A 26,275-nucleotide genomic window follows, 5' to 3' on the forward strand; every position below is an offset into this window, starting at 1 on the left:
CGTCCCGCCTTTGGACGAGGGGCAGCCTGAGTTAGTTACCCGGGTTAGGGCCCAGGCAAGGAGGCTCAACGGGCTTGTCTACCCTCACAGCTACCTTACTCGCTGACTCCATGGGAGCGATCGACCCAGCGGGGATCGATTTGTCCTGTCTAGTCTAGCCATGATAAATCGATCCCCGAGCACTCTCCCATCAACTCCTGCACTCCTGCTCCAGGAGAGGAGCAGGCAGGGGAGTGGCAGGAGTCGACTCACCCTAGTGAAGACACCATGGTAAGTCGATCTAAGTACACCGACTTCAGCTGTGTTATTCATGTAGCTGAAGTTAGGTAACTAAGGGTATGAATACACTAGAGGTGATACATCGATCCCCAAATGTGCTTCCCGTTGACTCCAGAACTCCACCAGGATGAGAGGCGGAAGCAGAGTTGACGGGGGAATGGTGGCTGTTGAGCCCGCGCCACGAGGACGTGGAATAAGTCGACTTCAGCTATGCTATTCTTGTAGCTGAAGTTGTGTATCTTAGATCAATTCCCCCCCAGTGTAGACCAGGCCTTAGATGGATCCCCCCAGTGCAGACCAGGCCTAAATCCCATGGACTACATGAAGGCTGAATAACTTGTTGGTTGTAAAGGTACTCGTGCAAGGCTCTGTAAGGCCTGGTCTACACTGGGGGGAACTGATCTAAGTTATGCAACTTCAAGCTACGTTAATAACGTAGCTGAAGTTGCCGTAATTAGATCTAATCACCGTGGTTTCTTCACTGCGGTAAGTCGATGGCTGATGCTTTCCCGTCGACTCTGCCTGCGCCTCTTGCCCTGGTGGAATACTGGAGTCAAAAGGAGAGCGCTTGGCGGTTGATTTATCGTGTCTAGTCTAGACCTGCTGCCCATCAATCCAGCGGGTAATGTAGACAAGCCTGCATTGCTACTGCTATTGGCGGGGGACAGCTGTATGTGCTATTGCAATACCCTGTAACAAACATTCTCAAGGCAGTTCATGGTCACAGGATGCCATCGTCCTGAAAGTAGTGGAGGTGGACAGTACTGGTTCCTGTTCAAATGCTAAGCTAGCCCTGAACTGAGCTCCCTAGTAGCGGCAGGATGATCTTGTGGTTAAGGCAGTGGAGTGGGATTCAGGAGATCTTATTTCAGTTCCTGGCTGTGCTGCTGATTTTCTGTTTGATTGGGGCAGGTCACAATCAGGCTGTGGCTCAGTTCACACCTATAAAATGGACAAAATAATCCTTTCTTGTGCATTGTCTATGTAGATTTTGAGCTCTTTGGAGAAAGACTCACTCATACCTGTTTTTACAGCACCTAGCACAATGTGGCTGAGGCCTCTCTAGGCACTACTGCAGTACAAATCAGTCAAGGAAGATATGGGTTGTCCTGGCTCGTGTCAGTAGTTTTCTAACACACACAGTGAGTCTGTCTTTCCTATTCAGTAACATTGTGATGCATGACTAGAAGGAGTTAAACATTCTGCAAAATAAATAACCCTCAAAAGACATGAGGGGAGATAATGTTTATGTTTTTGTGTATTTACATATGTATGAGTAGGGTCGACAATGTAATAAACAGTCCCTGACTATGCTGTATTCTTATAATTTAGAGGTCAAAAAGCATCCTATCATTTCAATGAATTGCAAACACGGGGTATCTCAGTATTCATCTCTCTTTGAAATGTGCTGTAAATGGTGGAGGAACAAGCAAATGGCTTTGTGTTAATTCTAGGGCTGTCAACTGATTAAAAAAATTAATCGCGATTAATCATGCTGTTGAACAATAGAATACCATTTATTTTAAATATTTTGGATGTTTACTAAATTTTCAAATATATTAATTTCGTTATAACACAGAATACAAAGTGTACAGTGCTCACTTTATATTTATTTTTGATTACAAATATTTGCACTGTAAAAAAAAAAGTATTTTTCAATTTACCTCATACAAGTACTATAGTGCAATCTTGCTACCATGAAAGTTGAACTTACAAAAGTAGAATTATGTAAAATAAAAACTGCATTCAAAAATAAAACAATATAAAACTTTAGAGCCTACAAGTCCACTCAGTCCTATTTCTTGGTCAGCTAATCACTCAAACAAGGTTGGGTACAATTTGCAGGACATAATGCTGCCTGCTTCTTGTTTATGTCACCTGAAAGTGAGAACAGGCATTTGCATGACACTGTTGTAGCTGGCGTTGCAAGATATTTGCATGCCAGATGCACTAAATATTCATATGTCCCTTCTTGCTTCAACCACCGACATGATTCCATGCTGATAATGGGTTCTGATTGATAATGATCCAAAACAGTATGGACTGACGCATGTTCATTTTCATCATCTGAGTCAAATGCCACCAGCAGAAGGCTGATTTTCTTTTTTGTTAGTTTGGGTTCTGTAGTTTCTGCATCAGAGTGTTGCTCTTTCAAGATTTCTAAAAGCATGCTCCGCACCTCGTCTCTCTCAGATTTTGGAAGGCACTTCAGATTCTTAAACTTTGGGTTGAGTGCTGTAGCTATTTTTAGAAATCTCACATTGGTACCCTCTTTGCATTTTGTCAAATCTGCTGTGAAAGTGTTCTTAAAACAAACCTGCTGGGTCATAATTTGAGACTTCTATAACATGAAATATATGCAGAATGTGGGTAAAGCAGAGCAGGAGACATACAATTCTCCCCCCAAGGAATACAGTCACAAATTTAATTGACACATTATTTTTTTAACAAGCATCATCAGCATGGAAGCATGTCCTCTGGAATTGTGGCCCAAGCATGAAGGGGCATATGAATGTTTAAAATATCTGGCATGTAAATACCTTGCAATGCTGGCTACAAAAGTGCCATGTGAACGCCTGTTCTCACTTTCAGGTGACATTGTAAATAAGAAGCAGGCAGCAGTATCTCCAGTCAATATAAACAAACTTGTTTGTCTTAGCAACTGGCAGAATAAGAAGTAGGACTGAGTGGACTTGTAGGCTCTAAAGTTTTACACTGTTTTGTTTTTGAGTGCAGTTATGTAACCAAAAAAAATCTGCATTTGTAAGTTACACTTTCACGATAAAGAGATTGCACTTCAGTACATGTATGAGGTGAATTGAAAAATACTATTTCTATCACTTTTACAGTGCATATATTTGTAATAAAAATAATATAAAATGAGCACTGTGCACTTTGTATTCTGTGTTGTAATTGAAATCAATATTGAAAATGTAGAAAAACATCCAAAATATTTAATAAATTTCAATTGGTATTCTATTGTTATAAGTGCGATTAATCGAGATTAATTTTTTATCATAAATTTTTTTTAATCATGTGAGTTAACTGTGATTAATTGACGGCCTACTTAATTCATTTAGCTAAGTACCGATGATGGACCTCCTTCAAAGTCATCCTAATTACCTTTTGTTCCCTGAGGAACTCCAACTTGTCAAAAGACATGAAATTGTATAAAAGATCCTTGGGTCCTGATTCTGTCATCTCAGATCTGCTCAGGCTTCGTCAGGGGAAGTTTGAGTCGCAAGACTGAGGTCTCAGTTATTTAGGTCTCTGAATATGTTATTTGGACATTGGACTATAACCCATGAACTAATTCTGAAAGAACTCTTTGCAAAGACCAAGCTCACCATCTTTGCTATGAATGTGCACCTCAGTGAATTGAACTCATGTCTGTATGTATATTGATCTTTTAACCATACTCTCTCACTTCTGTTTTTTAATACATTTTAGTTAAGTTAATAAGAATTGGCTGTAGTGTGTATTTGGGTAAGATTTGAAATATTCCATAACCTGGGAGGTAATATGTCCAATCCTTTGGGATTGGTAGAACCTTTTCTTTTATATGATGAAATAAGATTTACAGAAACGTGTATCATATTTGATGTGGGTACCTGGATGGAGGCCTGAGGCTGGATCACTTTAAGGCAGGGGTGGCCAACCTGAGCCTGAGAAGGAGCCAGAATTTACCCATGTACATTGCCAAAGAGCCACAGTAATATGTCAGCAGCCCGCCATCAGCTCCCACCATCTCTCCCAGTGCCTCCTGCCCACAGGCTACAGATCAGCACCTCCTCCTCCTCCCTCCCACCTCCCAATCAGCTGTTTCGTGGCATGCAGGAGACTCTGAGAGGGAGGAGTGAGGGCATGGCAGGCTGGGGCAAGGGGGCAGGGCCTGTGGCAGAGCCAGCAGTGAGCACCTCCTGGCACATTGGAAAGTTGGCCCCTGTAGCTCCAGCCCCGGTGTCGGTGCCTATACAAGGAGCCACATAGTAACTTCTGAAGCCCGCATGTGGCTCCGGAGCCACAGGTTAAAGCAGGGGTGGCTAAGGGAACTGTGTTGTTTGGACGTCTGAGTAACCAGTAAGGTAATAAAGAGGCTGTTTTGTGGTGGCTTGGTAAATCTAAGTATTGGAATATTCACCAGCTTTAATAGGATTGTCTGCCCCATTCTTTGCAGTTCACCTTGAGTGTCCATAGTTGGCTTCCCACTAGGACCCTGCTCAGAGACATCATACATCAGTAGCTTATCATGGGTCTGGAGTCTCCTAATTTTGTCTGTTATCAGATTCCTGAAAGGCTCTGAGTTCATTTCCTGGATGTCAACATACAGGCAGGCAGTATGGGTTTATGAATATCAAATTCCCTGTGTTGAATCCAGGGGAAATTCCCAGGCCAATTTTGAATTAGTCTGTGCTAAAAACGATATGAGGGTGAAAGCCTCGGATTTGGGAGAGATGAGTTGTTTCCTAAGCCTCTACAGACTTCTTATAATAGAACCTCGGGCAAGCTACTTAAGTGTCTCTCTGCCTGTTTCCGTTCTGTACAATGGGGATAACAGCACTTTCTTACCACCCAGCGGCATTAGGAGGACAACTACATTAACGATCATGATACTACAGTAATGGGGGGCTATATACCTAGCAGCCAGACTGAGGCACTTGCAGGTTCATCCCCTTTTCTAAATAGACTGAAGACTCTGGGGACTCAAAAGTCTGTTGCAAATCTCTGCTGTTTCCTTAATAATCTTTCACCAGCCAGCTGGGGGCATGGATCAGCGTTCACATCGCACTCCCCATCAGTACCCAGCTGAGGCCGGGAAAGCTAATGATCCAGCCAGCGGACCAAATTCAGTGGTGTGTCCTGGTCACATGCCACCTGAAGCACATTGTGTGATATGCTAAGACCAGTCACTTGTGGTGTTGACAGCACAGAATATGGACTTAAGTGATTAATAATATTGTACTTGCCAGTAATCTTGAGCCTACCCGAGGCCCAAGTTTCTAAAAATGTCAGGCAGAATCCTGAGAATTTTGCAGAATAACCCTAACAAGCCAGGAGCTAATTAAATGGGTAGGAAGATAAACCAGCCACACTACTATGATGTGATAAGCAGCACTATGGCTACTTTTTTTCTTTCTTATTATGTGCTCAGTAATTGAGGGTCTGTGTAATAAGCAGATTCTTATATTTGATTCAAATTTTAATGAGGTATTAGCAGGTAAAAAGAGATGTAATAAATATGATCCAGCTAGTAAGTGACCTACAGTTGTGCCCTTTCACATTTTGAAGAAGTTTCATTGCCAAAGCAACCTTAAACTACCATGTGTTTCAAGTTGCTTGGATAATACTATTTTCAATAGGAATGTGATCAAGGTCATATACCCAATTGATAATAAAAAGTATTAAAATATATTTGTTTTATAGTTTTGTTACACTTCGCACATTAATACCCTGAGTTAAATTCATTTTTTAAAACTTTGTAAGCATCATTAATCATGTTTATTTTGTTTTCTGTAATTTCTTATAGTCTCAAATCCCCCCCTGCCCCGGGATGTAAAAAGGCTAAAAAATGTAGTTAGGATTTTTAAAAGTGCTCAACCACTCCCGCTGACTACAGTGGAAGCAGAAATGCCAACACTGAGTGCTTGAAAATCATACCCTTTATGAATGAGGTTAACACAAGTCCCAAAGACAATTCTGTGAATTGGTATGGTGTCCCTATAACAAATCTGAGGCATCTCGTATATCTGGGATATGTCCTTTAGAGTGCCAGTGTTCAAATGAAGAGTACACATCTAGTCTAGTTCAAGTGACTGGTCAAATTTGACCCCACATATAGGTTTTGTGAAAACACGCTTTAAGAATATTTTAAAATTTTACTCACATACCAGACTCTCTCCCTGAAGATGGGTATGTTTTTGCTTTTGAAATCTCAAAGGAAAACTTAAAATAATAAAAAACATTCCCTGCAATGTTTACAACATAAGTGTTGCAGCATTGAGTTTGTGAGTACAAGAAAGTGAAGTTGATTAGAAACAAAAGCGAAAAGGACTCAGAAGGAGAAATGCAACCACCCTCTATCCCCTCCAAATTAAGAGCATGAATTTTCTGAAGTCAACCAGATTTTAAGGTGTTATTTCTAGGGGCATTTATTTTAAAAGATAGTTTTTAATCTGAGTTTCCTCCCTTTAATTTAGGGAGAAGGAAAGCTAAATCTCAGAGGTATTTGCCATTAGAGAGGGAGGGAAGCAGTCCTTTGCCTATTTTTTACTACTTCTGAGCTGTTCAGTTTGCTGCAGACAGAGTACTCCATACACGAAAGTTGCAGTTTGCACTGCCAGTGATTTAATGTATAACAGTTCCCAAATTTTGAGAGAAATATCCTTCCCTCCTTTTTATAAGGAATTATGCTGGCATTTTAAACACATTCTATTGATTTGTTTTAAAACAGATGGTTGCATACAAGTAGTGTGATACAATTTTCTTTATTAAAAATAATTTACAACATCAGTAACTCTTTATGCACAATTGTCAGCAAATGAACTTTGTCTCAAGATAATATTTCTATACAATACTTAACATTATTGAACTTAACTGTTATACTGTTTTGTTGGCTTTAAACAGCAGACAATGATTTGCAGTTGCTTAAATGTGATTAATATACATTTTGTTTCATGTCCCTATATGCATGTGTAAAATTTATAAACATCAACACTATCCCAAAGTTTGAGGGGAAAACATTTAGAAAAATCAGAATAGGGTTCTTTTCCAAATCAAACTGAAAAGAAAATTCTAAGTTAAATATGTCTAACACTTGAAGAGTCACACTGGTATTTTTTTCCTCCTATGCTTTAAAATACAAGAAAGAGCTTATTGAACATTGTATTTTCTGTGGTCAAAGGAGTCCTCTAATTGGCTGTATCCTGCCACTGCTGTGAGATGGATATCATTTAATCGGGCTATTGCATGTCAAACTACTAGATCCCAGCACTATGTCAAAATTAATTTGTTTTCCCTGCTGCTGTGCTGAGAGAGGGTTATATAACGCCTGTGATCACATGCGCCTGATGCAGAGACGGGAAGACAGCCAAGCAAGTTCCTTCATTTCTACAGCAGTTTGCTAATTTGTGACAAGCAAAACAGATAGGTGCATTTATGGTGCCATTTCTCTCAGCATTCACCATGCTTCAGATTTGTGGGCACTGAGGACCTGATCCAAAGTCAACTGAAGTCTGTGAAAAGATTCCCATTGACTTCAATGGGCTTTGGATCAGCCCTAGTGAAATAGCAATGGCAGGACCTGAACTATGAAAACAAAGCTTATTTTGAGGCATTCATAATATTTTCACTGATTTTAAAGCATAAGAGCAGCAGAATTAAAGTAGTCACTATAGGACTGACATTGGAATGCCTCAATAGAATTTACTTGTTTTAATGTTGGAAAAACTGTAAGTTGATAAATGTCTCGTTAAATTGCATTTTCTGTCACAATATTGATTTACTTCGGGTGTGTCTTATATCACTTCTCTTGAGTATTTTACTGCTGCAGCAACAAGTGTTTTATTGAAAGACTGCAGATGCTGGGAGGTTGTGTGCGGAACTGAAGCAATGGTAGTTGGACAAGAGAGATGTTTAAACTAAACTCTTATGCCAGACAACAGGATTTCCACTTGCTCCCCAATAATGCACACACATTCCCCTTCACTTGAACCCAGAGAAAATATACCACTCAGCTGAAAAACAGAGATTAAGTTTTATACAATAAACAAGATTTGCTCCGCAATCACAACTGTCATTACAAACGTCCAAGACAGAAATGAATTTTTGAATACTTAATAAACACAGCAGTCATACAGCTGAGTAGTTTTTGTCTTAAATGTATTAAATTAATTTATTAAGCAGTGGCAATTGTCAATGCTTTTTCTCTGCTAAAAGAAAGCACACCTCAGCTGGTAAAATGTAGTAAAAGATTACTCAGGATTTTGGAATTTGTATAGAACTTTCCTTCTCCAGAAAGCATATTACACACAAAGGTGTTTAAATGCCAGTAGGGTCGTGACATAAAATGAAATAGCCAAGGAATTCAAAGTTCAGTTTGACAGCTGTTATCTCATGTCATGAAAACTACCACCACCTGAAAGTGCTACAAGTTTGCCAGTTTTAACCATGTCTTTTCAGGACTTTGTCAAAACTGTAATATGGTTTAAACAGGATTTTTTAAAAATTACATTTTCATGTAAAAACTTGAAAAGGTATTTTTATGCCCTATATCTTTTTACTGAAAGACCACTACAGTCTAATGCCTGAGTATAAATTAGTACTTTATATTAAAATGCAACCCCCTATTTATGCAATAAAGCTGAAATTGTTCTCTTAGGAGTTTTGATATACATGTTATTTGCAGCAGAAATCCTGAAGCATAATTATGGAAATAATTTACTGGGCACGTGCAGTGGACTAGCGAATATTTAATGATAAATGTTATTTCTCTCCCAAAAGGAACTATAAACCATAATAGATAAATCACAAAGCCAATTTTTAAAATATAATTTGAAAACAGCTTCAAGAGGGGAAAAAAATCTGAATTTCTGATTTATACAAGTGATTTAGAAATCGTTATAGTTTAAAAGTTGTAAAATGTTTTTGTTTTTTTTTTAACTAATGAAACCAAACAAGTTCCTGTGCTGAGACAGTATATTTCCAACTGTAAACTCATGGAAAATAGGCTTTTACCACGGAAGTGCTGACACAACCAAAACTACAGCAGCTCAAATGGCAATGCCAAAACAGCTAGCTTTGGTCAGAAAACTGGGATCTTAAGCAGAGTTCTGGTGTCATGGGAAGAGAAGAGTATTCAAAGCACACATTAGAAGTTTTTAAAAGACAATATGGTTATCTCAGCCATGTAATGCTTTACAATGTTATTTAAGAGGAACAAAACATAGTAATTGTTGGCCACACTTAAAAGCAAAGAAGAAAATCTAAAAGCCTAGTACATTTTTTAAAAGTAGGTTTTCACAACTCAGCTTTTTAATACTTTGGTTAGCGACGTTGCAAACAGTACACATTAACTCCCAGTGTCACACAAGGGGGACAACCATGCTGCTCCAGTTACAGCAAAGGGACAAAGGAACTAGCCCAAAGTTTCAGAGCTGCATCTTACTTCCATGAAATAGAACTTATTGCAGCCATCCTCGTTTTTAAATACAGAAGTGTGGCCAATGGAGACTTCATATCCCCAGCGTGCAATATTTCATCTTACTCTCAGTGGTGCTTGATGTGGATCAGATGGAGCACACCATCTCCACAGTGAAGGTAAAGAGAGCCATGGCCTATGTTACAGAACTCTTTGGGCTTTGTGTGGACCTTCTTTGGTCAACCCATAATTTAAAGGATAATGAATTCAAACCTTCGGATCTGTATTCTTAGCTACTACAAGGAAGAATCCATCTCTCTTGCCTCTAACATTCCATACCATCTGCTACCCTTAAACCAACAAATAGCAGTACACAGATTTACAGGTGCAAAACTAAGTGAAAACAACTGCAGGAAGAGTCTTCTTACAGAGTAATCTTCAGCACAATTCAGTTTTGGATTTCACATCCTTTATTTACAAAATGGTGTGATAAAATATCCCCCCATACTTACAGCTTTCTGCCACAAAACACGTATGTCGATTTTAGCAATGTTAATAGCACCATTTGAATATTATTTAAAATCAGGAAGGATCTTGCTGCTGTCACTACAATGATTCACAATCTTCTACATCCATGGACGAAATAACTTTGAGCGGACTGGGACTATCTGCAGTTCCATAGTATGGATTCCTGGGTTCACACAAGGCATTTTCAGAATTACCAGTTATGCAAGGTATCCATATAGTCCGTAGCTACTATAAGAATCTTCGAGCCACAAAGTTTAGAATTCCACCATGTTTATAAATTGTTGTTTCCACATCATTTTCAAATGAGGCAATCACACTGAACACTTTGCCAGTGTTAGTCTTCAAAATAAAAAAAGAACAATTAGTGTTACTTTTAGAAACTTGTCTCCAATTTTTGAACTCCTACTCTACCCACAAACCATAAATGAAACAGACAAACTCAATCTGTATGTCATCCATTCCAGATGTTCACATTGCTAAAGCCAGTATTAAGTTTTAGATTAGTGCACAATTTTAGATAATTTTGGGGAGCATATTGTGCTGCATTCTCTGCTAGAAGTAGGAGTGATTTTCCTGTGGCTGTGTAAAGTGTGTCACTGTTGGCATTGAACACGATGTCTAGGTGGAAAGGAATCATGCAGACTGTTGCTTTAATCCAGGTTATCAGGGTGGGATTTGATTAAACTTCAATTGGCTTTTAACAAAGTTTCTGTGTCGGGGGAAAATAGAAGTGATTAAGGGCTACACATGCAGACAAGTAACGGAACAAGAAGGCAACTATAATTATATGTACTTTCAAGATATTCTGGCAAATTATGTTCACTAGCAGTTTAAGCAGAAGGAAAGACTATATTTGCTTTTTCAAGTAAATCAGCATATTACTTCATAACTCCAATTGTCTGCACCTTGAGATAGAGATGTTATATTTTAGAAATACCTTAATATCCAATGTGATTCCTGGAAACAGCTCTTGAGGAAATGATACAGAAAACTGTTCTTTGCCAGTGAGGCCCAAAACATTTGCATTTTCCCCCGGAAGGAACTGAAGTGGAGCTATGCCAATTCCAATCAAATGACCTTTATGAATCTTCTCGTAGCTTTCAGCTATAACTGCCTTAACCCCCTATAAAATGTAAATAAAATAATTGGTTTCCGATTTCAGTCCAGCAGTATGCATAATAATTAAGTTTAATGAAAACAACCATTCAAATGAACACCAAATATTCTTCTGATCAACCCAGAGGCAGCTATTTCCAGACTCCTGTATCATAAACTGGTGGAAGTCTGGTTTATTGGGCATGCCTTGTTATTGGCTCTGCAATGTTAGCTGGAGTAAAATGCAGTAATGACTTATTTTTGGCACTAGAACAAGCAGATGCCAGTGAATAAACCCAGGAAACAGACTAGTGCAATAAGGTGGTGTTGTTTTTAGTTATTTTTCAGAATATTACTGAAACTGAAATCTATTAGTGGTGCAGGACCGAACACTGTCCACCAAGGGCTTCAGAGTCCATTCTTATTTTGTAGGAATTAGGGGGATCTTCTGACAGTTGAAGACAAAAGGAAACATTTCTCTGAGAGTTTAAAAAATGTTTATCTGAAGTTGCTGAGGTGCATGGAATTCTAGATGCTTTCCCAGAGAGATGGAGAATATAGATGGGCAGGGAACAAGTGACACGGAAAGAAGTCTATGATAAATGCAGTTTATCAGAATAGTCTGCAATGTATCCCAGGGCTGTCACCACCACATGCACAAACTAAACAGAGAAAACCATCAAAAATGCATTGGTAATGAGAGCATTAGTTTGTCCGGATGTTTCCTTTCTTGATGAAGAGATGCACTTCTACAATAGCAGCTGAAAATGGGCTGTGATCTAGCTCACTAGTGAAATTCAACTCCAAATAACGGTGCGCAGCTTTCCACTCACAAGATTGCAAAATGTGGATTGAATTTAAAAATGAAAATCAAACATTTAAAAAATATGAACTGAATTTTTAAATAAAGCTTCCAGGAAAGAAAAAAAAGGAGAGCAGGAAGTTCCTCTTTTTGCCTGAAAAACATTAACAGAGACTAAAATAGGAGAGCGATGATTCTGGGGAAGTGACGAGAGAATGAAACTTTTAAAAAGTTTAAACTAAATTTAAGAAACTACATAAAAGGTAAATGATAATTAGTAAGCTAGACAACCTCAATGTACTTTTTACCCTAGTTACTTATACTGCTGCCAAAGCAAGCACACAAAAATAACTGCCTGGTTCTTACCTTACCTACAAGACCTGCCCTTCATTCCCACTAACCCCTATGAGAGAGAGAGAGGTGGGTGTGTGTGTGCGCGCACGCACGCAGAGCACTTCCACAGGACCAGGGGCCCATGACCAATACCGTGTGTGTGTGTGTGTCATTTATCTAGCTAAGTCTGGAATCTCTTATGTTGGATCCCCATTTTGGGTGTCAAACCTGATAAATTATACATTTCTGAAATTTAATACGTTGGCCCTGTAACAACGTGTTTTCTTCTATGCAGATCCTACCAAGGAAAAATTACAGATTATACATTTTCAAGCAAACAATATTTTGCAAATATTTAAATTTAAACTGAAGACAGCTTCTAACATGAATTGATGCTTAAAGACCATCTTAAAACAATACATTTGAAATTAACTTAATGAGAATAACAGTACCAGTAAAAAAGGCCCCTTTGCAGTCCAGTCTCTTGAGCTCCCCAGTCCATACTTCTTCCCTGCTAAAATAATCAAAGGAATGCCTTCTTTCTGGTACAACTCTGCTGCTTCAAACACATCTAGCTGCAGGAAAAAAAGAAAGTGAAATCATTAGACAGGCTCTAACCCATTGCCCTTAATTGAGTCATTTGAACAAAATACATGCTCACCGTTTGTCCTGATGGCAAATGAACTGTTTTTGGAGCTGGTTTTCCTATGAATTTATTCAAAAGCTTGATATTTGCAAAGGTACCTCTGGTCATCACAGCATCATTACCTCTTCGAGCTCCATAAGAGTTGAATTCACGAGGTGTGAGGCTACAAATATCGTAAGACAGTATTTAATATTCAACAGAAAGTCTACTTACACTGTTTTGGAGGGTTTTTACCATTAGGTGGTATAGAGCACTAGCTAATGAACATCACAATCGTAACTGAACTGAGTTTTAAGTGGCTTTTTGGTGAAAATCTAGAGGACTAATTTTCTAACAAAAATGGGTTAAGCAGTCTATAGAAGAAATCAACATGAGCAGTATCTGCAAGTTCTAGTCTCATGAGTGAGATAGCTGAGTTGGCAGTGAAGGTGAATTCATTCTATGGAGTACCCTTCATTTAGACTGAGGGAGATAGTTATGGGCAAACAGTGGGCACCGGAAGCCATTATTTTGAGATATTTGGCTGATAAACTGGGGTTTGTTGGTGCAGTACAGTACAATTAGCCTGTGTAAAGTGCTACCAAATGGAAGGTCTGATTCTGTGAGGAGCTCTGCACCTCCTGTGAAAAGCTGGGTACCCTCAGACTTCACTGGGAGTTAAGAGTGTTCAACATCAAACCTTCAGCCAAATTCACACTCTTACAAGGGCAAGTCAGTCTTTAAACGAGGCATGTTATGAACAAGCTGGTCTCTGATGTGTTCCGTGCATCTATTTGCCAGTCTGCTCTTTGCCAAGGACAATAATTTTGCAACAGTAGTGGAGTAAGCAATTGTCCCTATACTGTGTTCAACACCCATCAAGTGAAGTGAAAGCATCATCATCATCATCATCTCTTATGTAAAATCAATGTACACAGAACAGAACATTAGCACAAGACTAGTGCTATCTGCTTTGTAAATTAACAATTCATCTATGTTTTGAGATGGATTTGGCAGCAGACCATTATCCTTTTACAATGGTCTATCTTATTGATGGGATATTTTAAAATGGATTTCAGCTGTTCAGATGGGAAAGAAATTTCACATACATTTCTGGTGATGGCCTACAATCACAGCAATGACAGTTCACATTTAACCAGGACATACACAATTTCTCTAATGCATAATGGCATTTACAGAACAAAGCAATTTTTGATGATCAGTTGTTTATATGGTAAATTAAGTTCCCCACTGAGACAAAAAATAAAGTAGATTCATTTGCTTCATAAAATATACGTAAGGCCCTTCGTTTTCAGTTTTTATTTTATTTAATTTTTCCTGAGAATTTATTGGTGTTTATTAGCACAACAACAAAAACAGGTGAAAAATCAGTACAAAAATATTATTAATTTTTCTGGGTAAACACAGGGGTTTATTTTGCTGGACAGAAAGATGGGGGAAAAAGTATTCAGTAGAATAATGCTTTGAATTCTGTTCATCAGCATGGTTTGCTGCAGAACTAAAACAGAACCCAAAACACAACATCACCTCTGAGTTTAAGAAAATAATACATCTCTTATCCCCAAATAAAACTTTTCATTTGAATAAACAGTTTACTGTTGTAAGGTTAGAACTATTACCTATAAATATTTACATTTAATAATTGGGCCACACCATTTGCAGTACACGCACTCGACTTCATCCTTTTCTCCTTTTGAATACTTTTGTGTGTTCTGAAACGTATTCTGATAGATTTTTGTTTTCTTTCCATTTCAGTGTGTCAAATCTTTAAACTGTTATCTGCTAACAGCTTGAAATGTGTACGTGGGTGTGAGATTCATCACTATATTCAGATGCACACATACTTCAGAGTTTGCGTGACTGCCTGTTTGTTTATTGTGTGTTATCTTCTAGACAAATACATAGCCTTACTTCAACAGACAGCTTTGCATATATACACAAACTAATGTATTATCGTAATACATATCTCATGGAATGTATTGTATTTTCCAAATAAAACAAGGTTTTTAAAATATATTTGAAGATACAAAAGCAGGATGAAAATCAGAAAAAAATGATTAATACTTTTTGTAAAAACCGGGAGATTGAGTAAAAATTGGTTTACACTGAAAATGAAGGGGCTTAAATATACGTTAAGATCCATACCCTTTGTTTGTCAGATACTTAGCAGCGGCGCTATTCCTTGCAATGCTTCCAGCAGGTGATATGTGATCTGTAGTTACAGAATCTCCCAAATACAGCAAGACATGGGCATTTTCAATTGGTTGTAGTGAAACTGGCTCTTTGGCCTATGGGGGGGGGGAGGGGGAGAGGGGAGGAAAACAGAAAAAAAAATACACACTTTACCCACAGGATTCCTAGAACAAAACATATTTAAACTGGTTTGTTCATGACAAAAATGGAGCATCCATCCGCAAGCTCCATTTATTCCAATGGGATGAACACCAGTTAGAGACATTTAGATATGGTTAATGCTACACAACTTGATCAGATATAAACAACGCTTATTGAAACACAACTTTCCCCTTGCTTTAGTATTCAACACTTCCCAAAATATTATTTTAGATGGAACCACTGTACTTACAAGCTTATCAAAAAAAGGAGGACATCGGATATATGTGGACTTCAAATCCCATGGAAACAAAACTGACTCTGGTGCTTCCAGAAAATTCCATCGCTTATTGCCTTTCTATAAAAGGAGAGTATATTAGCCAATCAGACTATAAGGGAAACCAATTTACAATTATCTTATACAGTCTTAAAGCAAAAACTTTAACTGTTTTTTTCCTGAGATTGTACTATATTGTGGGAGATACCATCGTAATGTATATACTCGATCATAAGCCGATTCATTTATAAGCCAATCGCCCTCAAAGATGGATAAGTAAAAATGGAAAATTTTTATGACCCATTCATAAGCTGACTCTATAATTCAGGAGTCAGGAAACTTTGGCTCCCAGGCCATCAGGATAAGCCGCTGGTGGGCCAAGATGGTTTGTTTACCTCGAGCGTCCACAGGCACGGAGGTAAATCTAAGTACACAAAGTGTCTCGGCGCGCCAGCTGCTTACCCTGACGGGCCGGGACAGCAACTGGTGGGGAAATTTTTTTGAGGGGAGAAGCTGGGGGTCAGGAAAGTAACCTGTGACCACCCCCCACATGATCCCACCCCTAGCCCGGGACCCTCCCTCCCCACGCCACCCCTTCCCACCTTATCTGGAGAGGGTCGGGGGAGGATGCCTCTGGCCTGGCTGGAGCTGCTCCGGCGGGCCAGATCGGGCGGCGTGGCTGCAGCATGTTCCAGCGGGCTGGGCCGGGCTACTTCGGAGGCTAGGGGGGAGAGCAGCATGGCCAGAAGTGGAGAGACTCTGACCCTGCCTTTTCCCTTCTGACTCTGTTGCCTCTCTTTGCTCCCTCGGTTGGGGGACAGGGAGGGGCTGTGTCCCACCTCTCCCTCTCTATACTCGTTCATAAGCTGACCCCCCTCCCTGGTGCTTCCCTTTTTCACAAAAAAAATTCGGCTTATGAACAAGTATATATGATACACAGTTTAAGAACCCCAGTATAACAGAATACAGGTGGCCATATCTTCGTCACTTAATCTTAATTATGGTATTAGAACCCTCCATACCATCTGCTGTTTCAACCAGAAGATACAATAAAGCTATCCAGAAATGCACTGTTTTCTAAACTATTTAAAATGACAGACCTATCTTACCTCCATTTTTTCTTTCAGTTCTTTAAACATGGATGATATCACATACTCCTCCTCAACTTGCTGAAGTTCTTCTCGAGTGGGCCAAACATCATGCAGGTAGATATTTTTGCCATTAGGATCAATGCCTATGTAAAAGGTTTTTTTGTAAGCAAAAGCAAACAAAAAACCCCATATATGTTGAGACTTTATTCAAAGATGCGAAAGCTGATTCCAAAACAAGTTATCAGCTGATTTTTTATTTCTTAGCCGCTATGAATGAAAAGCGTGGTCATCCTTTGTCTAGTATGATAATAATGTAATGCTCCCTGCATGCTCAAATACCAGTTAAATGAAACAAACATTGTGAAAAACTGGGGAAATATCTAATTTCCCCCTTCTCTCATGAGACAAAATATCTGAGTATAAATAAAAGGAGATGAAGTGGTCTAAGGCTGACATTCCTGTTTCAAAACAGAAAATGCAAAAGTTGCTGCCATTTAAAAGGCAGACATTCTAAGCCAAAGCACCCAAAGAAAACCTGGTACTATTCTGAAATATTAGATATAAAGAAATAGTTACCTAAAGGCTCAGTCTGGAAATCTATATTAACAGTGCCTGCTATAGCATAAGCAACTACTAAAGGTGGAGAAGCAAGGTAGTTGGCACGGACACAGTCGCAGAGACGGCCTTCAAAGTTTTTGTTTCCAGACAAAACTCCACAAGCAACTAAATCACCCTGAAAGGTAGAAACAAATACATTTCTCAGCACGCCTCACAAACTTATAGGTGCATTCATGACAGTTTGCTTAGATTTCTGTTGTCTTAAAAGAAGTTAAAGGCACCATAACTACTAATGGAGGCCCCTAAAAGGGAAAGGTAATTTGCTCTCTACCACTATTATTCCCACTTTCTCCCCAGTCACAGAACTCACTCTTGGTCCTCTCATGTCTCCTCTTAAGTCAGTCAGACTAGTTCTCTTTTTTCTCCTACTTCTTATCACCACCTTTTCCCAGGCTGATGCCTCTATTACTCCTTCATTGCTAACGGCAGCCTTAAGGACTCAGCAGCTTATAGCACTGACATGGCTAAAGGCAGCTTACCATTTAGCTGTCTAAAAGCTGCTCACTCTTGTGACTTTTTTTTAATATTCCAAAACCCATTTGTGCTTCACAGAATTACTAGATATACAGTAAAGTGGCTCATTTCTGTATCACATCCCATTAACTTTGCTTTGCCAATGACAAGAAAATAGCAGAAACTCAGGTTAGCATACGTAAATATCATACACAATATGACTAATTCTTGCAAGAACACACAAACTTCATCTTACAGTTGAGATTTGCGTAGTATAAAGTTGTATTCACTACAACTTCCTTATTATTATAGACACCAAATTAGTCACTTTATATACTCTATTTGGCATGCAAAGATGCATCTCCAAATGCACTGCAAAATTCCGGCCATGGACAAAGTATATTATTTTATACAGATTCTTTTATTTCCTGACTATCTGAGTATAAAAGAATCTGCTACATTGTATATGCACTGTCAGAATCTTTAAGCTGTACCTGTTTTATCGCATTTCGAATGGCTTCTGGCAAGGGAGCAGTGTTTCCAACACATGTTGAACATCCATATCCAACAACCTCAAACCTGCATTGAAAAATTGGAATAAGTAGCAGATTCAATTATTTAAAATGAGTGTTAGTGAAACATTTGAAGCTGAAGGAAACTTTTTTTTTTTTTTTTTGGTAGCGGGGCATTTTATAGTGAGTACGCTGAAAAGAGCTAAAAATCCCATTACCTTTCATTTGTCTTGGTGAATTACAAAAAGTAAGTCAGGTCTCCAGAATATCTCCTGATGTATTGCTATTACTTAGTGAAATGTAAGCAAGGACAGTAAAGCTCATGCATAAAACAAAGCTAATAGACAGTGTGATTTGAGTCTGATTATTATTGCTACTGAGCAGTCAAAAGTACAGTAGGTGTCTCAGACAAGCAAGCCAGGACATGGTTCTTGTCCTGAAAAATTTACAGTCCAAGCTTCCAGTCCTGTGGAGCTCTGTTAAAGAAAACAGGGCTCTGCTCAGGCACAGGAGATCACCTGCAACTTGTAAATTGTATGTACAGGGGCCAAGGCCTTGATTCAACATACACTTATGTGTATGATTAATTTTAAGCATGCAAGTAGTCCCAAAGTCAATGGGACTAGTCACATGCTTAAAGTTGGGCACCTTGTGGAACTGGGGCCAAATCTAAGGACTATACATAAATCCACTTACACATGCACCACTTTTCCCTCTGTCAGTATGAATAAAGAAGTTAAACTTACCCAAGTTTACTGAGGTATGGTAAAACTCCACTTGAACTGAGGTAATGTGTAACCATCCCACTACCCGGAGATAAACTTGTTCTTATATAAGGTTTAACCATCAGTCCAGCTTCGACAGCTTTTCTGGCCAAAAGACCTAAAGAAAAACAAAGCAATAGTTAAATAAGACTTGTGCATATTTATTGAAAGACCAATCAAATGTGTGATGAGGGGAAAATAAGGGAAATCACAATTTACTGTATATATCTGTAATATTCCTTAGACAAGTAATATAACAAAGTTGTTTTATCAATAATAAGTCATACTTGGTTTCTTATTCAGATCAAGCAGATGCCCATTTTCTTGTCCTTACCTGACAGAAAATCTCTTCTCCATGTTTTAATGGATGGTCTAGTGGTCAGAGCATGGAAGGATGATCTGCCTGGGTTTTATTCCAAGTTCTGTCACTGACTTTTCAATTCCCGCTGTTAAAGCTCAGCTAGCATCTGACTATAGGCTAAACTTCACCCTTACATTCAGGTATCTAAATCTCGACACTATCAATGGTTATGTCAATATCCATAGCCTTTTGAAAGGAGCCCTGAACAGACTGTTTACTTTATGATCTGACATAACCAAATGCAAACTTATCAGATCTACCTTCAGAGGCACCTAGTTTTTATAGATGTCCGATAAGGCCACAGAAACTTTGAAATTGCACAGCACTGTGTACAATAAAGGCTACTTCTCATTAACATAGTTCTCAATACATATAACAGGAATTCAGGCCTAAAAGTACAATGAACAGTGTAACTTTGAGCTAAAAGGTCTGGACACTAGGAATTCCCTACACTGAGCATTTGCAGAATTGGGTCAAAACTGACGAAGACCATGTAAACACCAGATTGCTACAGTGAACCAAAGTTAGTCGTCACCAGTCTCAACATACCTGCGGCAAGCATGACAGATGGATTGCAGTTATTTGTACAACTAATTACTGCAGCAATGACAACAGATCCATGAGACAATCTGTACTCATTTCCTTCATACTCAACGGGCACAATGTCATTTTGTTTCTCAGTAGCAATTTGAAACCCTTTAAAGCCAATCTAGATGACAAAATATATAACAAGTCAAGAACGGAGACAATTCAACAACTATAACAGATTCAACACTTAAACAGATATGTGCCTCATCATAGCATGATTATGTGAACTGTCACTTAAGACTCATGTACTCTGTAAGAGTGTTTTTTCAGTCATATGAGTGGAATGAAATCTAACAGGTTTTCAAATAAGTCTTCAGAGATGAGTGCTAGGACTCATTTCCCTCAAACGAACAGTGATACACTCATCCATATACCTTTATAACTGCCATTGTTAATAGTACAAAATGTGTGGCAATTAGTGCCTATGCATCAAAAGCAGGATCAAATCCCTAGAGTGTTTTCCCCCTTCTTTTAAGGGAATTCCCTTATTTAAAGGAATAGGCATTCATTCAGGTATATGTAGTTTGCAAAATTAGAAATGCATGTATCATGTGGCAAGGCTCAAGACTATTTTAATATAAACCATAATGGGTCCATTAAAAACAATTCCTCCAGCATCATGTACAAGATATTCTACTCGCTAAACCAGGGGTGGGCAAACTATGGCCCGCAGGCTGAATCCAGCCTGCGAACCATTTTAAGGTGGCTTGCGAGCTCCTGCCAGGGAGCAGGGTCAGGGGCCGCACTACGCGGCTTGGTCCTGCTCCATCCAGGGTGCTGGGTCGGGGGCTGGACCACATGGCTCGGCCCTGCTCCGGCTCCTACATGCTTCAATGGCTTCCTCCAGTGCTCTGATGGGAGCTGCAGGGGTGGTGCCTGTGGATGGGACAGTGTGCAGAGCTGCCTGGCCACGCCTCCACACAGGAGCCGGAGAAGGGACATGCCACTGCTTCCGGGAGCTGCTTGAAGTAAGTGCCACTCGGAGCCTGCACCCCTGAGCCTTTCCCCATGCCTCAACCCCCTGTCCTAGCCTGGATCCCCCTCCTGCTCTCCAAACCCCTCAATCCCAGCCCGGAGCACCCTCCTGCACGTCAAACCTCTCATCCCCAGTCCCCCCCACCCCCCAAGCCTGCATCCCTAACTAGAGCCCTCACCCCTTCCCACACCCCAACCCCAATTTTGTGAGCATTTATGGCCCACCATACAATTTCTATTCCTAGATGTGGCCCTTGGGCCAAAAATTTGCCCACCCCTGCTCTAAACCTAATTAATTACATTTCTTCAGCACTACTTTATAACAGTCTGAAATATAATAAAGATGAGTTAATCAAACAGTAAGATGTCAAACCAAGTTTGACTGGGAGAGGATTAAAGATAAACTGGGCCTGGGCCTGTAACATTTAACCTCCCAGAAGTCTTCATGGCCCATCCAGAAACACCATTCCCAGCCAGTTCAAACAGCTTCCCTGAGATCATCTATTTTTTTTCACTATCGAGTTTTTTATTTTTCTCCCATATAAGGCAAGTCCACCACAGCTGATTGCTACACACTGTGGGTCTTATCCAAAGCCCACTGAAGCAGTAGACAGATTTCAGTGGCCTTTGAATCCAACTGTATGCTACTTGCAATTCTACTTCTGACTCAGTGCTGATCCAGCCCTTCTTGATCCCTGATAGGATGTTAGGATTGAAAATTCAGCTCCCATTCAAAAGCACTGGAAATCTGAGGCTCATGGTTGTTAAGGCACTTTTTTTTTTTTGTTTTTTTTAAATTAACAGTTATATTAAGCCAGGGTAAACTGAATTTTCCTCCCAAAACCACTGAGAATCTTCGTTTCAATTTCAAACAATGAGTCTGATTTGGAGGTATTTTTAACTCATTCATAAGAAATGGCACTGTACAATAATTTTTGCCCCAATTTTGCTTTAAAATAGAAATTCTCAAAAAAACCCCACTTATATGCCTAACTAATTTAGCAATTAAAAATGACTTAAATAGACAAACTGTAGAAGTATGGAACACCTGATTGCTTAACTTTTTCACTTTTCTGCTGAGTGGATTCTTAGGTCCATAATATGAATTGAGGCTTTTTGCAATTTTAATTCAAATTTTCTACTGTTTGAGGCCCAGTAACATTCCTATGATGGTTAGCACACAGAGCTATACTCAAGGGACACTCACTGAGGCAGTGAATATTTGTAAAATAAATGCTTCAGATTATGGACTATGACTTTATAAACTATTGTGTTCAGTATGAAAGCCAAAAAATGACTTACAATACATCTACCAAACCACTAAAAGCAAAGTTGTACAAACCTTCTCATTTAAGCAGGCTTGGAAATCACTCTTCATATTAGTAATAGCCACTCTATCCTGTGGCCTCTTTGGACCACTGACATATGGCGTTATAGAACTCAGATCTATTTGTATTATCTGGAAAAGAAAAAACAAAAACAAAAAACAGTAATGCGTGCTAGGAAACATTGCCCGATAGGTAACAGCACATTTAGCCCTAGTTTTTCAAGGTAACTGGGCCTATTCAGTTTAGTAAATTTGAATGTTCTGTGATGTTTTTCCATTGAAAAGTGAGACTTCCATTTTTAAGATGGAGTATGACTAACAACCCTTTATCGTGAACAATCTGTGAGCTTTGACGCCAGCTGCCAAAATTTCTCATGAAGTCAGACTTATATGATACCCTAAAAGAGCTGGTTGATGAAAGGAATTAATCAGCCTTTCCTATACTTATTATGGTGTGTCAGGTTGTTGGTTTTTTTGGTAAAGTATCTAACTGTCCAAAGCTATGAGTTAAGATATTCATGTACAAATGTCAATTAAAAATGGCAACAATTACAATACAATAAAATAATTTATGAATAATGAATACAAATATTTGCAAAAACAAAAGTCATTTTATAAATACCTGGGTATATTCAGGTTCCTCTGAAGAAATCTGATCATTTCGAAATAACTTCACAGCTTTAAGATATGCTTCCATGGACTCAAGCTTGGCCTTGTCAAAACCTATGGAAAATATTTCCAGACATGGGAAAAGGTATGCTACTGAAAAAAAAGCATAACTTACTCGTAACTAGGGTTCTCAGAAATAAATATTGTGACAAATTCACACAGAATCTGTGTGCCGCCCCATGGATTCCATGAATCAAGCACTATTGAAGAGCATAACAATTATGATTTTGCACTTTAATAACTGCCCTGAATATGTCTTCTTGCCATATAATCTTCCATATACATTCTATCTCTGTTCTATTAGCAGCTTGTGGAGCAGACATAAAATCTAGAAGTGAAATACAGTACTTCAATCTTTGAAACAAGGACAGACAAGCTACACAAACTGAATAGCTTGCGGAAAGCATACGTACTATTAGTTCATAATTAAGAGCTCTTTTCATTTTCATCTGATCACCTCACTGCAGTCTAAGATGGACCTCAGAAAAGGAACATTCATTCAGCAAATACCCTTCTCATTATGACATGGTCTATGGGAAGCGTCAGCAAACCCTTCTTGAGCCTTTGAGCCAAATTAGGCAACAAGAGTGACTGAATTTCACTTTTATAGGAGGTGACAAGGGAGAAACCAAAAGATAACACAAAAACCAACTAAGCTGAGACACACCAAAATAATCCTGCAAAAGACCATTCTCGGCAGGCTGAGTTTCCCAGCAGCCACCAAACTCTGTCTGAACTTGTTTTCAAATTGTTATAAACCATTTTAAACATGGGTTAAAACCAATTTTGATTAAATGTATTAAACATGGTTTACTTGGTTGGTCTGAACTACATATATTTGAGTCTCTAACACTGTTCCAAACACTGGTTAGATGAAGTAATGGTTTGTGAGGTCCGTAGTGACAAGACAAATCACGTTTAATCCATCCTGGAAGAAACCATTTTTAAATATACGCTCACAAATCTTTTCCCGTCATATAAAAGGAAGATTTCATTGATTGTCAAGAGGAACCACTTTCCCATGTTGCCATACCTGGCCTTATAGAATAACTCATGGAGGGGCAGGAAAATGGTCTGTTTTGACAAAGAAGACCTCTGCATGCTCAAGAATAAGTTGACCCTGAACAGTGATGGCAATGATCAGACTGATCAAAGAAGACATAATATAACCAGATTTGGTACAAGCTTCAGAGGCACGCCAGCTATCCGTCAAGATTTATTTTAAAAAATTATTTCCTAGCTTAACTAGAAAAACCATAATTAATGAAATGTAGTGCCACAAGGAAATTTACGTGCTAATAATCTCCAAGACCCAATGGCCACTTTCACAGAAAAAGGTAATTGATATTCATTAAAGCAATATAATTTTTATTAAATTTAAAATTCCATTGTGTCCATGAGGCTATTCATTGGAGGGATCTGCAGAGTAGCTCCCCATGACACAGAATGTTACTGCACAGCAGAACCCATTACATTATCTCCATCAAGCAGGTTATAGTCCTTAAGAAAAATACTGTCCAAATGGAACACATGATGCAATTTTAGATAAAAATACTTGCCATGTGAGTTTAAAATGCTAATATGCTGAATCATGTGTGTTTTACTTTAATTTCATCCTTACCTGTATGCTTTAAGTGCTTTAGCGTCACATTATCAACAGGGAAAAAGCTCAGAATAGCACCATATTCAGGACACATATTTGCTATTGTGGTTCGGTCAGCTACAGACAGCTGGGAAACGCCAGTTCCAAAATACTCAACAAATTTTCCAGCCACTCCTGCTTGCCTGAGTTGCTGTTAAAAATGAAATGCAGAACTATAAAACATCTGAATAGAAGGTATACTACAGAGAATGTTTGGTGCAACAGTTTGAAATTAGTAACCATTACTAATTTTACAAAATGAAATATAGTGCAAAACTTCTTTATACCTAAATCGTGTCCACAAACTTCAAACCTTTATCACTTAGACTGGACTCTGACAGAGGTAAAAACCCTCAAGATATCTCTCCCCATCGACTCAGTTCAGCAGATTTTCAAGCAGTAAGTGTACTATGCTTTTTAAAGTGTTGCTAGGATGAGCCAGGAATTCACAAGGCAACATGTGGCTTTTCATTTAGTAGTCAAGGTGGTAAAGATTCAGAGGAAGGAATTTAAAGCTCTACTCTAAGCCCAGTGAACTAGTGACAGTGTTTTGTACTGTCATGAGGAAAGCCTAGTTAGACACTATTCCCCCTCTCTTGTTCCCCAAGGTACCCTAGCTGTGAAGGCAGTGAAATTTTAGAGAACAGTGGATGGCAATCACAAGAATGAGATAACTGCATGAGGGAAAAGATATTTGTAGAGGTCAGGATGAGAAGATAAATCACAAATATCTAAGCAGCAACACGTCATAGAAACAACTCTGAAAATAAAACCACCACACTGGAACTAACATAGTTAAGCAAAGCGACATTACTGGTGTGTTGGGTGCAGTCATTGAAACCTAAGTGCTACCTTATCCCTGATGGTCCCCCAATTTTCCTGGAATAACCCCCATTCATTTTGAGGCACTGTACGCTGCCTCACTAATCCTTCCAGGATGCCAACACCTGTCCTCCTTAGGCTAGCATGGCTGCTGCTAAACAGTGCGAAGAGGGTGGGGGAAATAGCTCAGTGGTTTGAGCATTGGCCTGCTAAACCCCAGGGTTGTGAGTTCAATCCTTGAGGGGGCCACTTAGGGATCTGGGGCAAAAATCAGTACTTGGTCCTGCTAGTGAAGGCAGGAGGCTGGACTCAATGACCTTTCAAGGTCCCTTCCAGTTCTTGGAGATGGGTATATCTCCAATTATTACACTCCCCTCATCTCTTGGAGCCAAGCATGCTGCATTCACAGCTAGGGTATCCTGGGAACAGAAATCAAACAAGGCTTTTCTGTGTGATGGTGCAATCCACTGTAACTAGTTCATTGGGCTTGGAGAGCAGGGACTCATTGATATTTACCCCCTCTTACACTTTCTGATTTATAAAGACAAAACTCCAAGTGTAGTGAAAAACTGAAAAATACAGACAGATTAAATCTTGCTAAGGATCTGACCAGAAAGGAAGCGTTCATCATACCGACATGAATCACTCTGACACCATTTACCAGAGGCCACAAAACCCAGGAGTGGAGATCCCGAGAGACAGGGCCGCATTCTCCTTTCACTACATTTCCGTTACACTGCTGTAATTACTGACTTCAGTGAAGTAACTCCTGATTTACCCCAGGTTGAGAGCAAAAGCAGAGTTTTGAAGAAACACTTTGGAGCCAAGAGTCAAACAGGAGGGTTTTTCCATTGCAGAGACTGTGTAAAGGCTCTCACTAGGAACACTGACATTAGTTACATTTATAAAATGTCTGTAAATACATAGTTATATGTATGGCATCTAAGGGACCATTGGGAAAAAGAAAATAAATAGGACTTAAATGAGCAGATGCGTACTTAGGGGTTAATAGAGATCTTGCCATTT

The 26,275-nt window shown here is 39.1% G+C and overlaps 1 protein-coding gene and 1 long non-coding RNA gene across 4 annotated transcripts in view; one reads left to right on the forward strand and one right to left on the reverse strand.

Annotated features, from left to right (window-relative positions):
• Nucleotides 1–115: 115 nt before the first annotated feature.
• LOC116815044 (uncharacterized) overlaps nt 116–26,275 on the forward strand; it is a 31,224-nt gene continuing 5,064 nt past the window's right edge. The window contains exons 1-2 of one of the 3 annotated variants that reach the window (XR_012656539.1): nt 116–270; nt 16,555–16,633. This is a non-coding gene — a long non-coding RNA (uncharacterized LOC116815044). Of the gene's footprint in view, nt 271–12,988; nt 14,676–16,554; nt 16,634–26,275 lie in introns of those variants that run through there. The other 2 variants (XR_004371399.2, XR_012656540.1) reach the window with 2 other exon arrangements.
• IREB2 (iron responsive element binding protein 2) overlaps nt 6,749–26,275 on the reverse strand; it is a 37,630-nt gene continuing 18,103 nt past the window's right edge. Inside the window, exons 9-22 of the mRNA XM_032763056.2 lie at nt 24,407–24,578; nt 22,739–22,839; nt 22,132–22,248; nt 19,776–19,935; nt 18,848–18,983; nt 18,084–18,168; nt 17,095–17,251; nt 16,537–16,661; nt 15,404–15,508; nt 14,965–15,107; nt 12,835–12,982; nt 12,626–12,748; nt 10,881–11,066; nt 6,749–10,282 (exon numbers count right to left, since the gene is read on the reverse strand). Coding sequence (XP_032618947.1) covers nt 10,172–10,282; nt 10,881–11,066; nt 12,626–12,748; nt 12,835–12,982; nt 14,965–15,107; nt 15,404–15,508; nt 16,537–16,661; nt 17,095–17,251; nt 18,084–18,168; nt 18,848–18,983; nt 19,776–19,935; nt 22,132–22,248; nt 22,739–22,839; nt 24,407–24,578 — 1,869 coding nt within the window. The 3' untranslated portion in view covers nt 6,749–10,171. The remainder of the gene's footprint in view (nt 10,283–10,880; nt 11,067–12,625; nt 12,749–12,834; nt 12,983–14,964; nt 15,108–15,403; nt 15,509–16,536; nt 16,662–17,094; nt 17,252–18,083; nt 18,169–18,847; nt 18,984–19,775; nt 19,936–22,131; nt 22,249–22,738; nt 22,840–24,406; nt 24,579–26,275) is intronic.

The sequence above is a fragment of the Chelonoidis abingdonii genome, chromosome 9 (genome assembly GCF_003597395.2).
Source record: "Chelonoidis abingdonii isolate Lonesome George chromosome 9, CheloAbing_2.0, whole genome shotgun sequence".
NCBI lineage: Eukaryota > Metazoa > Chordata > Testudines > Testudinidae > Chelonoidis > Chelonoidis abingdonii.